Raw genomic sequence first — 13,791 nt, forward strand, 5'->3', positions numbered from 1 at the left:
ATTATCTGGGGGGCAAGACCATTTAAAGACTGTGATTTTCTCACCGTGGCTGGCTAAGAGATGTCGGTTGCTACGAGCGCGAATTACTTGCATTTCCGTGAGACGACAAACGGCCACCTACAGGCTCTCATAACCCTTGCAAGCCCTCAGGGCTAAAACTACGATGTCATTAATCCACGTAGGGGGGTCAACAGCGTAAGGTCTTTATCTGTTTGTTTCAAAGAATAATGGTATAGCTCTTTCTCTGTTTCTATAAAAACATTTAGCCAGAATTTGACACATTGTTTAGGTTCTGTAAAAAAACAAGTTTTTTGAAAGTTTTTGCATTTTGTAACCTTTCGCAACAAATGATACTGAGAAGTTCTCAGTACAAGGTCAGGATAAGAATAAATGCGGATTATCCACTTTTAAAACTAACGATGTCATCTTACACTGAAATGGTTGTCAGAAGAAAATGACCTTATTCTGGTACTCCGAAGAAGTTGGAAATCAGAATAAAATTTGTTATGGCTACAACTCGAGAGAGAGAGAGAATACCCCTACTCTGTCTCTGAAAATGCAGACTATAAAAGCGTTTTCTAATAATCAAACGATTTTGATTAGGGGTTTACAGCCCACAGAACCGCATTTAAGATACAAATTTCATTTGACCACCGATAAATAAGTTATAGGTCGTAAAATTGCGGTAATGGACGTGTATGTAATTGCTGGCGTTTTGCCACCGAGGATATTAAAAATTCAAGTTATATTAAGCAAATATTTTAGATGTTTAAACGGTGTCGACATTTTGGCTTAAATTTACTGGAACTGTCTCCACTTTTTTTTTCAGAGAAAGTACACTTGTTCATATGGTCATACTGTTAAAATCCATCACTATTTTTTTATAGCAAATATTGACATGTAATATGGTTGTATACTTAGATACTAAATAAAAAAAATACTAATGTCACAGTGCTTTTCCTTTTTCGCTAAACTCAGAGTATTACTTGGATATGATTTTAGGGGTACCTTTCTTGAGAATATTTCATTTTTCTTGAAGAGCCCTAAAGGCCATAGCACGTGCTGGATATGCTCTCCACAAAATGACATTGGCCCCGTGGCAAACAAGCCATAATTAAATCTACTAGTGAAGATTAGTAGCTCTGTGCCTTTAATTAATTACTGCAATAAGTCTGCACCTGTACTCACCTATACTCCTCTCTGATTGGTCGAGACAGCATTCGGTAAGAGCTATTTATAATTGAACGAGGCCAGGCCTTTTTACAGGTTCTATCTGCTAGACTTGCCGGATAATATTCAGAATTTTGGTCATTTCGAGTGCCATGTACTTCTGTAAATGAAGAAAACGCTAACGCTCGTGTACTTCATTGAACTTTGGACCTGAGACCTGCAAGGGAAATGATACGCCTGACGACTTTTTGCACGGTGAGTTTGTAATTGATAGTGGGTAAGATTTCGTACATGCAGGCGATAATCGTGTTATTCTTGCCTGCAGATTCTTTGCTGTGTGGTGTTCGTGGGATCCGCGGGTAAGTGCTGGTTTTCTTCACACATTTATATCTTAGTGTCGTCTTAGTGTCGAGACAGGACTCTATTGTTCAACGTTGGATATCTGTTTATCCCTTATTCCGTGCGTGGGTGTTAACAGTGATAACGTTATACATGTCTTTAATTGACTGAAATGTTTAAGATAAAAACTAAGATACATACAATCATGATATCACCGCTATACCACTTAACACACAAACAAAGATACATTTTCGCAGTATCGTTCCCTTTTAAAAATGCGCCTAACAACGCATTTTTGAAGGAGTTATAAGGAGTTTCCAAGGAAGATGTAAAACAGCAAAAAAGATATCATACATGCTTTTCAACAAGAAAAATGTGCATAAAACAATATGTAGTTCTGACCTCCAAGAAGCGGAAAAAACGTCTAAGATTCTCTGTAAAAAACTATATCATAACGTGATTGCGTAAAACATAAAACCAATATGACAGCACTGCATGCTTAATTATTCATGACAAAGAACATTGTATGGCTTTGTATAAACGTGCGTAAATAAAAATCATATAATTGAACGACTCTGCAGGTAGTACGAGTTATCGAATGAGAAAGTCAGCCAACCCTTCGACAGACAGGTAGTCAAACACGAGCCTTAGGTTTGCAAATGATAATTTAGACAACGCTTTGCTTATGCGAGAGCTTTCTGCGCTAACTGAGTCGCTTAGATACCTGCGAGCATGGCAGACGAATGAACGCTGAAGTCAATGTCATAGAGAGCTTGCTCCTCGGGATATCTATAGATACCGCAACAGATACCTAAATCTATCGTTTTTTCTTCTAATGCTGAATAGATTTTCTGATGGAAATGTTGCTTCACGGGGCACATTCAACAATTATTTTCCATGAATTCTCTTCACCCTCTTTTCATTTGTTCCACAGCAAAGGCAAAAAAAAAAATAACCCCAAAAAACATGAATCATTTCATTGTCAGTTACTGGGCCAAATTACACTTGGCGCGGTTATATAAACGTTTAGGCGAGGGTAAATGTTTAAGCTTGCTTATCAATTTCCATATCTCATTATCAGGAGGACTGAGTTGTTTTAAGCAGACAAGTGCCGTCTTTTCATAGTCTTCTTATACACTAGCACACCGTGGGAATTATTCTATAGCGCGGACGACATAACAATGTCGCTGGGTTGTGATTATATTTACTTTCAGCTTCCTCGTTGCAAAGGCCTGTTTTCGCTGCATTTGTTCGCTAATCTGGCGCTTTAGTAGGGTTGTTGTGCTGCAATACAAGAGTGCCTCAGACTTTCTGTGAGTGTTGCACAGTTTGTAAGATACAGGAGTTTGGAAAGAAATTTCCGGGATAGTCGTAAAGGTCTACAATGCTGGACAAAACTAGTTGTCGCGCCCCTAAAAAAAGGCGGATTTTTCGGTATCTATCGTTAGTCAACTAGCTTTTTTCCCAAGACAATTTACATTAAAACCCCCCTTCCCCCCTTTCAATGTTGGATGTAACCGTGCTCAAATTCTGACAGCCCGAATTGAACAACATTGTACTGGGGGAGGGGAGGGTGAGAAGCGCACAGTAGGAGTGGGTAACCTTGAAACCCTTATGCAGTGAAAAAACAAAAACTGAGTACGCCGAGGCCCTAACGTGTTAGAACATCACAGGTGTTCCGCCCTCAACCTAGGCTCTTTCAGATCATTTGGTAAAACGACAAGCATTGATAATGGCCCTAGAATGTACCCCACTCTCTCGATTTTCAGGGCATAGCAATTCCTTCTACTTTTCGGGGACTGGGGCGAGTTCGCATGACTACCTGTGGTAGAAGTAGTAAAAAGAGTGGGCCTAGGGCCTAATCAAGAAAAGATATTCCCTGCAAGCTTCGTTCAACGATCAAAAGTGCATGAACATTATTGTAGCGGATTTCCCAAAAATCGTATTCAATCTCCGAATAAGGCGAATAAGACCGTCAATAAATGTATGATATGAATAAAGACGCATTTTTATGTCATGTTTTATAATCCACGTAACATCCAGGTGGCCGTATATTATTATTATTTTGGAAATGATCAGTGCGCAAGCAGCATCACTCAATCGAAATTCAAACTTCTCTTCGATTACAAAACATTAGCATTGATAAGCAGTGAAAATATATTTAGCGAGGTAACCTTAATTTATGACCGCTGACACCATGTATCCACAATCCAAAACGTCACGTGACCACACCGGTAGTTGTGTCCCTTCCGTGTATTCACTGACTTCCTGTGACATGATGGCACCACATGATTGCATCAAACTTCCGATACCCAAAAATATGTACAGTAAGTTCAGGTTTGATTTTTTATTAAATGAATATCACGGAGTTTGAGCGGTGAGCCTGGGGCCAATCAGAATATCTGTGCATGTTATAATGTGACAAGCCGTACTCTTCGGTATTGTTACCTGTCGACTGTGACACCTTTCCTGTGCGTTTTATGAGAAAAGTCGGAATCGAATGGAGCGGATGTCGCCATGACGTCTCTGTCTCGTTATTAACTCGAGAAAAAATCCCACAGAGCAATAAGTTTTGTGGCACAGTTTAGCACAGTCTTTCGCAATGTGCGCTTTCCTTGTGTTTCTGGTCGCTGAGCTGTTGGCGATGGACGTCAGAGCTAGGGTCTTCCTTGGACCTCGTAGGGATTATGGTGAGATGTACTTTTTGCCATTTCTACTTTGTCTTTTAATCATTTTGTTTCTCAACGATATGTAGTGAATTTTGCCATTAATCTGAAATGTGCCTATTTTGTATTTTAATATATTGGCTTAGAATATATTATATTTTCAAGAAATTATATTCAACGTACGTGCAGGGACAGTCGTGATTATAGGTTTTTTATTTCCAGGGAAAAGCAACAACTTCACCTTTTAAAAAGATGAGATCACATCCTTAAAGGCTTTCCGTGTAATTCAAGACAATTTTGACTGACATTTTCAGAAAAGGCTATTAGGATACAAGAAAGAAAATTCTATTTTGCATTTCACGGTTTGACATTTTTTGCAGCTTTGGTCTTTATCCTTATCTTACATTTGTACAGTCTCATTAACAATTCAGAAGTTAATGCAAAAATCTTATCAAATGCATGTTTAGACTTCCGAGTGTACTCAATATCATCAAAAGAACAACATCCTGTGAGTGTATTTTCCAGAGCCAGAATTGCAATATTAACAAATAATCATGTAGCGAAAGAACAACAGTGAACATTAAAAAAAATTTGACTTTTGGTGTCATTAGATGTATATCAAATAACGTTTGTTGCACTGTTTTTTTTCTACCAATCTCTCTATCTCCCACAGAAACTCTTATCTGAGCATAAAGCACCGCTCTCGAGAAAGGCCACTGTTAAAATAATGATAACATATAAAAAATGAGGGAGGGGGGAGAAGATAGTAAGTGCGCGATCTCTCCACTGAAATAAGATGATAGTAAAACCAGAGATCTTTGCAAATACAGCTAAACACTGACAACCATATTCAAAACTGTCCATTTAGTTTCAAATTCATAATTATAAACAATACTGTAAGACACTAGCCTTCTGACCACTCTACTGCTGGTTTGCCTAATAAACTCTGAGATACTAACTGCCATGGCATTTAGTGTTACCAAAACATTGCGAAGCCAAATAAGACACAGTCTGCTAACAGACCCTCACAGGGTAAAACTCAGTTGAAGTCTTGGTAACGCTTCAGTTCTCAGGCAACTGTTTCAATTGACAAAACTTCATGTTTGATTGCAGGTAGATGTCCGAGTACCTTCAAGGCTCCAGCCAGAGGCTGTCGATATGAGTGCTTTTCTGATGGGCAATGTCAGCCAGACCACGTCTGCTGCGTCTCCGGGTGTTATAGGAAATGCGGTATGTGACAAAGACGATGTGTGCGTTTTTTTGATTTATTACGATAAAAGAGAAAGGGATTACACTACAGGCCAAGGTCGGCGATACGTCGAAAGAAGATGTCTTTTTTAACGCCATTACGACTTGTGCTACCGTGGCCACCAAGACTTAGTTCTGGCCAATCATCGTGCGAGATTGGCTTACATCCACAAGAACTTTATAACTTGGGGAATTCGTGTTCTGACGTGCACCGAATCATTTCTTTGTCACGCTGGCTGTGGAGTGCAGTTAGCGCCAATCATTTGTCATGTTTCTCGCATCCTTATTGGCTCCCTTCACAAAAGTGCCAAGTGGCCACGGTAGCGCGCGTCACACTGTATCAGGGACCTAAATAACGATTGCACAAATATAACTCCGCCTTCGTAAAAACAGTAACATGTTAATGACTGAGATACCAAGTAAGAAAAAAAAAATTAAGATTAAAGTTTATCAGGCACTAATCCAAAGCTTTTTACTCATGATGACTATTTGGACACTACACTTACAAAAAGGAAGGCAATTAAAGTGCTGAATAATATGAGTATATCATGCCATTCTTGTAGGAATAAATCAGAAAAATAACATCTCCCCATTGTTAAACTAAAGTGTGTTTTATGTGCTAGTTAACTGTAATTTGGATTTCTGAGACCATCCTCCTCCTACTAGTAATGCAAATACATAAAAAACTTGAATCAATTCATTCATTCATTCCGTGCTTTCTCATTGTTCCAGTGGCGCTAACCCACTGTCAGAAGGCCAAGCTGGAGTATTCTGCAATCGGGGATGATGAAGAAGGTTATGTACCAAACTGCAGCAATGACGGAACGTACAGCGAGACCCAATGCGCTCGAAGACGCGGCGTCACGAAATGCTGGAGGGTGGACAAGAACACCGGCAAGAAAGTTGGTGGTGACGTCACAGTAGATTTCAGCCGGCCCAGCCCTAGCCATAATGTCTTTCCGCCAGAAGAGGAGGAGGAGGAAGAAAGCGACTCGGGGGGTGAGTCATCATGACCAACACATGTCGATATACTTAGATATCTCGCACAGTTAGCGAGTTTTCAGAATACTTCTCAGGGTTTGAGGAATGTTTTTTTCTGTGTTTTTGATGACGGCGCCTGCAAGAATTCTCGTTCAAAGCTAAGTGCAGGTTGATGACGTCAATCGCTGGACCATCAAAAGCGTTCGCTGAACAGACGTAGCGCTTTTAATAATATAGATTATAAACTATAAGGAAGTTTACGGTGTGTCTACACAGCACAACATGGCGGCACTTCAAGGACTGGTTTTATGGCATACGTAATCATCCTTGCCATCACCGCATCCTTGTCTTCATTATCATCATCACCATCAAAATAGCAATTACTTTTAACCCCTTCAGCATGAAATATTAAAATGGGCCCTTGAAAATGTTGTGAGGATTAACCTTTTTTAATATGATCCAAGAACTAGACAAATCTCCGAAGGATTGCTATGGTAGAAGTTCTACTAGACGATAAGATAATCTCAAGTTAGAAATAAGATCATCGTTAGAAGAAGTTGTCTTGGTTTCAAGCATAAGCCATAAGGAGAAGGGACTATAACAGAGTTAAAAGACCTGTAATACTGTAAAAAACAAATAAAGCATTCTCTATTGTTTCACAGTTTCACGCATCAGCAGATGCGAAAAGAGACGTCAACGTCGTCTGTTGTTGCGCAGGCGCATACTACACGTGTTTGTACCGCGGTGCAAGAGGAATGGCGCGTTCAAACGCGTGCAGTGCAAGTCCTCTTCAGGAGGAGTGCATAAGTGCTGGTGCGTGGACAGCGAGGGACGGGAGATCAGCGGAACGAAGGTCAAGGGCAAGCGACCCAACTGCAGACATGGTAAGACATTGGAAGACAGTCAAATCCAGGGCAACACATGGTCACATCCAGGGTAAGACAGTCAAATCCAGGGTAAGACGTGGTCAAATCCAGGGAAAGACAGACAAATAAAGGTTAAGACGTGTTCAGTCAAATCCAGGGTAAGACATGGTCAAATACAAGGTAAGACATGGTCAAATCCAGGGTAAGACATGGTCAAATCCAGGGTAAGACATGGTCAAATCCAGGGTAAGACATGGTCAAATCCAGGGTAATACATGGTCAAATCCAGGGTAAGACATGGTCAAATACAAAGTAAGACATGGTCAAATCCAGGGTAAGACATGGTCAAATCCAGGATGATACATGGTCAAATCCAGGGTAAGACATGGTCAAATCCAGGGTAAGACATGGTTAAATCCAAGGTAAGACATGGTCAAATCCAGGGTACGACATGGTCAAATCCAGGGTCAAATCCAGGGTAAGACATGGTCAAATCCAGGGTAAGACATGGTCAAATCCAGGGCAAGACATGGTCAAATCTAGGGTAATACGTGGTCAAATCCAGGGTAAGACATGGTCAAATCCAGGGCAAGACATGGTCAAATCCAAGGTAAGACATGGGCAAATCCAGGGTAAGACATAGTCAAATCCAGGGTAAGACAAGGTCAAATCCAGGGTAAGACATGGTCAAATCTAGGGTAATACATGGTCAAATCCAGGGTAAGACATGGTCAAATCCAAGGTAAGACATGGTCAAATCCAGGTTAAAACATGGTCAAATCCAGGGTGAGACAAGGTCAAATCCAGGGTAAGACATGGTCAAATCCAGGGTAAGACATGGTTAAATCCAAGGTAAGACATGGTCAAATCTAGGGTAAGACATGGTCAAATCCAGGGCAAGACATGGTCAAATCTAGGGTAATACATGGTCAAATCCAGGGTAAGACATGGTCAAATCCAGGGCAAGACATGGTCAAATCCAAGGTAAGACATGGGCAAATCCAGGGTAAGACATAGTCAAATCCAGGGTAAGACAAGGTCAAATCCAGGGTAAGACATGGTCAAATCTAGGGTAATACATTGTCAAATCCAGGGTAAGACATGGTCAAATCCAGGGTAAGACATGGTCAAATCCAGGGTAATACATGGTCAAATCCAGGGTAAGACATGGTCAAATCCAGGGTAATACATGGTCAAATCCAGGGTAAGACATGGTCAAATCCAGGGTAATACATGGTCAAATCCAGGGTAAGACATGGTCAAATCCAGGGCAAAACATGGCCAAATCTAGGGTAATACATGGTCAAATCCAGGGTAAGACATGGTCAAATACAAGGTAAGACATGGTCAAATCCAGGGTAAGACATGGTCAAATCCAGGGTGATACATGGTCAAATCCAGGGTAAGACATGGTCAAATCCAGGGTAAGACATGGTTAAATCCAAGGTAAGACATGGTCAAATCCAGGGTAAGACATGGTCAAATCCAGGGTAATACATGGTCAAATCCAGGGTACGACATGGTCAAATCCAGGGCAAGACATGGTCAAATCCAAGGTAAGACATGGTCAAATCCAGGTTAAAACATGGTCAAATCCAGGGTGAGACAAGGTCAAATCCAGGGTAAGACATGGTCAAATCCAGGGTAAGACATGGTTAAATCCAAGGTAAGACATGGTCAAATCTAGGGTAAGACATGGTCAAATCCAGGGCAAGACATGGTCAAATCTAGGGTAATACATGGTCAAATCCAGGGTAAGACATGGTCAAATCCAGGGCAAGACATGGTCAAATCCAGGGTAAGACATGGTCAAATCTAGGGTAATACATTGTCAAATCCAGGGTAAGACATGGTCAAATCCAGGGTAAGACATGGTCAAATCCAGGGTAATACATGGTCAAATCCAGGGTAAGACATGGTCAAATCCAGGGTAATACATGGTCAAATCCAGGGTAAGACATGGTCAAATCCAGGGCAAAACATGGCCAAATCTAGGGTAATACATGGTCAAATCCAGGGTAAGACATGGTCAAATACAAGGTAAGACATGGTCAAATCCAGGGTAAGACATGGTCAAATCCAGGGTGATACCTGATCAAATCCAGGGTAAGACATGGTCAAATCCAGGGTAAGACATGGTTAAATCCAAGGTAAGACATGGTCAAATCCAGGGTAAGACATGGTCAAATCCAGGGTAATACATGGTCAAATCCAGGGTACGACATGGTCAAATCCAGGGCAAGACATGGTCAAATCCAAGGTAAGACATGGTCAAATCCAGGTTAAAACATGGTCAAATCCAGGGTGAGACAAGGTCAAATCCAGGGTAAGACATGGTCAAATCCAGGGTAAGACATGGTTAAATCCAAGGTAAGACATGGTCAAATCTAGGGTAAGACATGGTCAAATCCAGGGCAAGACATGGTCAAATCTAGGGTAATACATGGTCAAATCCAGGGTAAGACATGGTCAAATCCAGGGTAAGACGTGGTCAAATCCAGGGAAAGACAGTCAAATAAAGGTTGGTAAGACATGGTCAAATACAAGGTAAGACATGGTCAAATCCAGGGTAAGACATGGTTAAATCCAGGGTAATACATGGTCAAATCCAGGGTAAGACATGGTCAAATCCAGGGTAATACATGGTCAAATCCAGGGTAAGACATGGTCAAATCCAGGGCAAGACATGGTCAAATCTAGGGTAATACATGGTCAAATCCAGGGTAAGACATGGTCAAATACAAGGTAAGACATGGTCAAATCCAGGGTAAGACATGGTCAAATCCAGGGTAATACATGGTCAAATCCAGGGTACGACATGGTCAAATCCAGGGCAAGACATGGTCAAATCCAAGGTAAGACATTATCAAATCCAGGGTAAAACATGGTCAAATCCAGGGTGAGACAAGGTCAAATCCAGGGTAAGACATGGTCAAATCCTGGGTAAGACATGGTTAAATCCAAGGTAAGGCATGGTCATATCTAGGGTAATACATGGTCAAATCCAGGGTAAGACATGGTCAAATCCAAGGTAAGACATGGTCAAATCTAGGGTAAGACATGGTCAAATCCAGGGCAAGACATGGTCAAATCTAGGGTAATACATGGTCAAATCCAGGGTAAGACATGGTCAAATCCAGGGTAAAACATGGTCAAATCCAGGGTAAGTAAGCTGGTAGGAGGTGCTGAAAAACAAGAATGACCGGCGGACAGACAGACCTGTTAACCCTAACGTTTATGTTTTTCCATCAGCGGGTCAATGTGGACGCAAAACCTATACCCGAAAGAGGCGCATCGTAGGGGGGATCGAGAGTGCGAAGGGGGCGTGGCCCTGGCAGGCAGCATTATTCCTGAACGGCACACATCATCGCTGCGGGGGGTCCGTTATCAAGTCTCAGTGGGTGGTTACGGCGGCACACTGCTTCAGTAAGTGAATGACATGTTTCAACTTAACATATCCCTAGAAGAAAAAAAGGCATAGACAGCGTCCGCCGCTCCACAATGCCTAGTTTCTGCAAATTATAAATTATTTACTTGGATTCATTTTTGCGCCAAATACTGAACAACTTTGAGGTTGTTTTTACGTTACCTGCTGTCTTCTATGTCTTCAGGAGATTTTAAAACTTGTTCCTAATGTGGTCCTATCGTGTAGGTAAACACTCTTCTCGGAACCCAAGGCACTGGCAGGTACGGCTGGGAGAGCACTCCTTTCATAAGAATGATCGCACGGAGAAAATACTCAAAGTAGCGCAGATCAAGATCCATCCCCGGTACATCCCGGGGAATAACTCACATCCAGGGGACTACGACATTGGTAAGATTACTCTCCTGCGAAGGCTTGTGGCGTCTGGATTTGACGATATGCCTCAGAGAAACAGGCTTTCTAGCGTCTTACTAGCTCACGCCACAGCGGGGGAGGGGTGGGGTAGTTCACGATGCGTCTTACTAGTTCACGCCGTAGATGGGGATGGGTCGGGTAGTTCACGATGCGTCTTACTAACTCATGCCGTAGCCGGGGAGGGGTGGGGTAGTTCACGATGCGTCTTACTAGTTCACGCCGTAGATGGGGATGGGTCGGGTAGTTCACGATGCGTCTTACTAGTTCACGCCGTAGAGGGGGAGGGGTGGGGTAGTTCACGATGCGTCTTACTAGTTCACGCCGTAGAGGGGGAGGGGTCGGGTAGTTCACGATGCGTCTTACTAGCTCACGCCGTAGATGGGGATGGGTCGGGTAGTTCACAATGCGTCTGACTAGTTCACGCCGTAGAGGGGGAAGGGGTCGGGTAGTTCACAATGCGTCTTACTAGTTCAACACGTAGAGGGGGAGGGGTCGGGTAGTTCACGATGCATCTTACTAGTTCAACACGTAGAGGGGGACTTGATATTCACGTAGCTAAAGTGGTCTATTTCTATTGTTAGCTTTGGTCCGACTCTCCCGATCGGTGAAACTAGGGCGTCATGTCAGCCCGATTTGCACGCCGGATAATTTCAAATTCTTCAAGCCTGGAAAACGTTGCGTCATCGCGGGTTGGGGCAAAACGGCCTGGAATGGAAGCGCGTCGCCTGTACTCCGAGAGGCCTGGGTCGACCTTGTATCCCTTCATACATGCAACTCTAATCTGTAAGTGTCTTTACCCGAATCGCAAGTTTGTCTACGAAAAGGCACCGACACTAATTGGTTACAAGTATTAGCTTTTCCTAGGCGCGACAGACCTATCACCGCACCACCACCACAAATGAAAATAAGCGGATCACGAAACACCTAAGTAACCATACCGGATCACTAAACACCTTAGCAACCATACAGGATCACGAAACACCTTAGCAACCATACCGAATCACGAAACACCTAAGCAACCATACCGGATCACGAAACACCTAAGCAACCATACCGGATCACGAAACACCTAAGCAACCATACCGGATCACGAAACACCTTAGCAACCATACCGGACCACGAAACATCTAAGCAACCATACCGGATCACGAAACACCTAAGCAACCATACCGGATCACGAAACACCTAAGCAACCATACCGGATCACGAAACACCTTAGCAACCATACCGGACCACGAAACATCTAAGCAACCATACCGGATCACGAAACACCTAAGCGACCATACCGGATCACGAAACACCTAAGCAACCATACCGGATCACGAAACACCTAAGCAACCATACCGGATCACGAAACACCTAAGTAACCATACCGGATCACGAAACACCTAAGTAACCATACCGGATCACGAAACACCTTAGCAACCATACCGGATCACGCAACACCTTAGCAACCATACCGGATCACGAAACACCTAAGCAACCATACCGGATCACGCAACACCTTAGCAACCATACCGGATCACGCAACACCTAAGCAACCATACCGGATCACTAAACACCTAAGCAACCATACCGGATCACGAAACACCTAAGCAGCCATACCGGATCACGAAACACCTTAGCAACTATGCCTTGTTTCCCAGTATTTTGAAACATTATTTCACCACGCTGGTTGGCTAGTTCATGTCGATATCTCTCCGTAAAATTGCCAAGTGATCTTACTTCTCCGGGTTGTACAGAAACAGTTGAAACATAACCGTATATAGCGCAGAGCGTATTTGATGTGTGTTTTATTGATAGGTCCTACGCCGGCAAGATCGGAAAGAGGTTTATCTGCGCAGGCTATCGAGAGGGTGGCATCGACGCATGCGCATACGATAGTGGGGGACCTCTGATGTGTCCTGGCGATGATAACCGCTGGTTGCTCGCGGGCATCGTTAGTTGGGGTGAGAAATGTGCTATGCCTTACAAGTACGGCGTGTACACCAATGTGAACGAGTTCATGCCTTGGATACGCGGCAGCCTCAAACTGGACAGGTGAAAGGGAGCAAAACACGGAGACGTTTTGCGGGATCCCTGTGGAAACATAAATCCCATCGTCTGTACAAAGAAGTATACAAAGTATACGCTGTATAGCGAACATGCTGCCAAACACCCACGTGATACAGGTGGTTTAATGAACACAAAATCTTCATCGGTTTGCACAAGTGCTAACATCAAACCGAGGCCCGATTCTGTGAAAATGTAAATATTAACATCACGTGACCGCATCACGTAATTGTCGTAGTTTGAGCACAAAAGGTAAGTATTGGGCACCCGAAGCCAACAAAGATGATGCAAACATTGGCACACTATTTCTCTTGCTCGGGTCCTGTCAGTCAACACCAGCGGTGAAAGAAACCTCAACAGCCCTATCCCCCTTCATTTCTAGAAGCGCCAGTGAAATGTGCTGTTAATGCTAATTATTCGCCATAATTCCTTGTTAATGTGCTAATTATTCGCCATAATTTGTTGTTATTGAAAAGTGGGGCTGGGACCGTGAGAGAACGTTTCCGTGAGCTCAGCAAAAGACGCGTACGTTATATTTTCAAGTATTTTTGTAAATGTCTAAGGTAGTTTTTAATTGATTTCCATTTGTCCAAACCATAATACTAGAAACTATACTGAATAATTTTATTTT

General features: G+C 42.7%; 1 protein-coding gene across 3 annotated transcripts; it reads left to right on the forward strand.

Moving 5' to 3' along the window:
- The first annotated feature begins 1,247 nt into the window (after positions 1-1,247).
- On the forward strand, positions 1,248-13,163 carry LOC5511325 (transmembrane protease serine 9). Of its 3 annotated transcripts, XM_048727105.1 has the most exons (9): positions 1,248-1,425; positions 1,496-1,529; positions 5,289-5,405; positions 6,156-6,422; positions 7,067-7,288; positions 10,523-10,696; positions 10,923-11,084; positions 11,690-11,891; positions 12,912-13,163. In XM_048727105.1, exons 1-9 carry the CDS (start codon positions 1,399-1,401, stop codon positions 13,150-13,152), a joined length of 1,446 nt encoding a protein of 481 aa, XP_048583062.1. In that variant the 5' UTR covers positions 1,248-1,398; the 3' UTR covers positions 13,153-13,163. The 3 variants fall into 3 exon arrangements, with proteins under 3 accessions (XP_048583062.1, XP_048583060.1, XP_048583061.1); XM_048727103.1 differs by lacking the exons at positions 1,248-1,425; positions 1,496-1,529 and adding an exon at positions 3,770-3,836; XM_048727104.1 differs by lacking the exons at positions 1,248-1,425; positions 1,496-1,529 and adding an exon at positions 3,852-4,199.
- The last annotated feature ends 628 nt before the right edge of the window (positions 13,164-13,791 follow it).

This window comes from Nematostella vectensis, chromosome 4, assembly GCF_932526225.1.
Source record: "Nematostella vectensis chromosome 4, jaNemVect1.1, whole genome shotgun sequence".
In the NCBI taxonomy this organism is placed as follows: Eukaryota; Metazoa; Cnidaria; class Anthozoa; order Actiniaria; family Edwardsiidae; genus Nematostella; species Nematostella vectensis.

What these genes read in the sequence shown, in the direction of transcription:
- LOC5511325 (XM_048727104.1), top strand. Translation starts at nt 4,112, where the DNA reads ATGTGCGCTTTCCTTGTGTTTCTGGTCGCTGAGCTGTTGGCGATGGAC. An exon ending in TGGACCTCGTAGGGATTATG is followed by an intron (nt 4,200 to 5,288) that starts GTGAGATGTACT and finishes GTTTGATTGCAG; the next exon opens with GTAGATGTCCGAGTACCTTC. An exon ending in TCCAGGGGACTACGACATTG is followed by an intron (nt 11,085 to 11,689) that starts GTAAGATTACTC and finishes TTCTATTGTTAG; the next exon opens with CTTTGGTCCGACTCTCCCGA.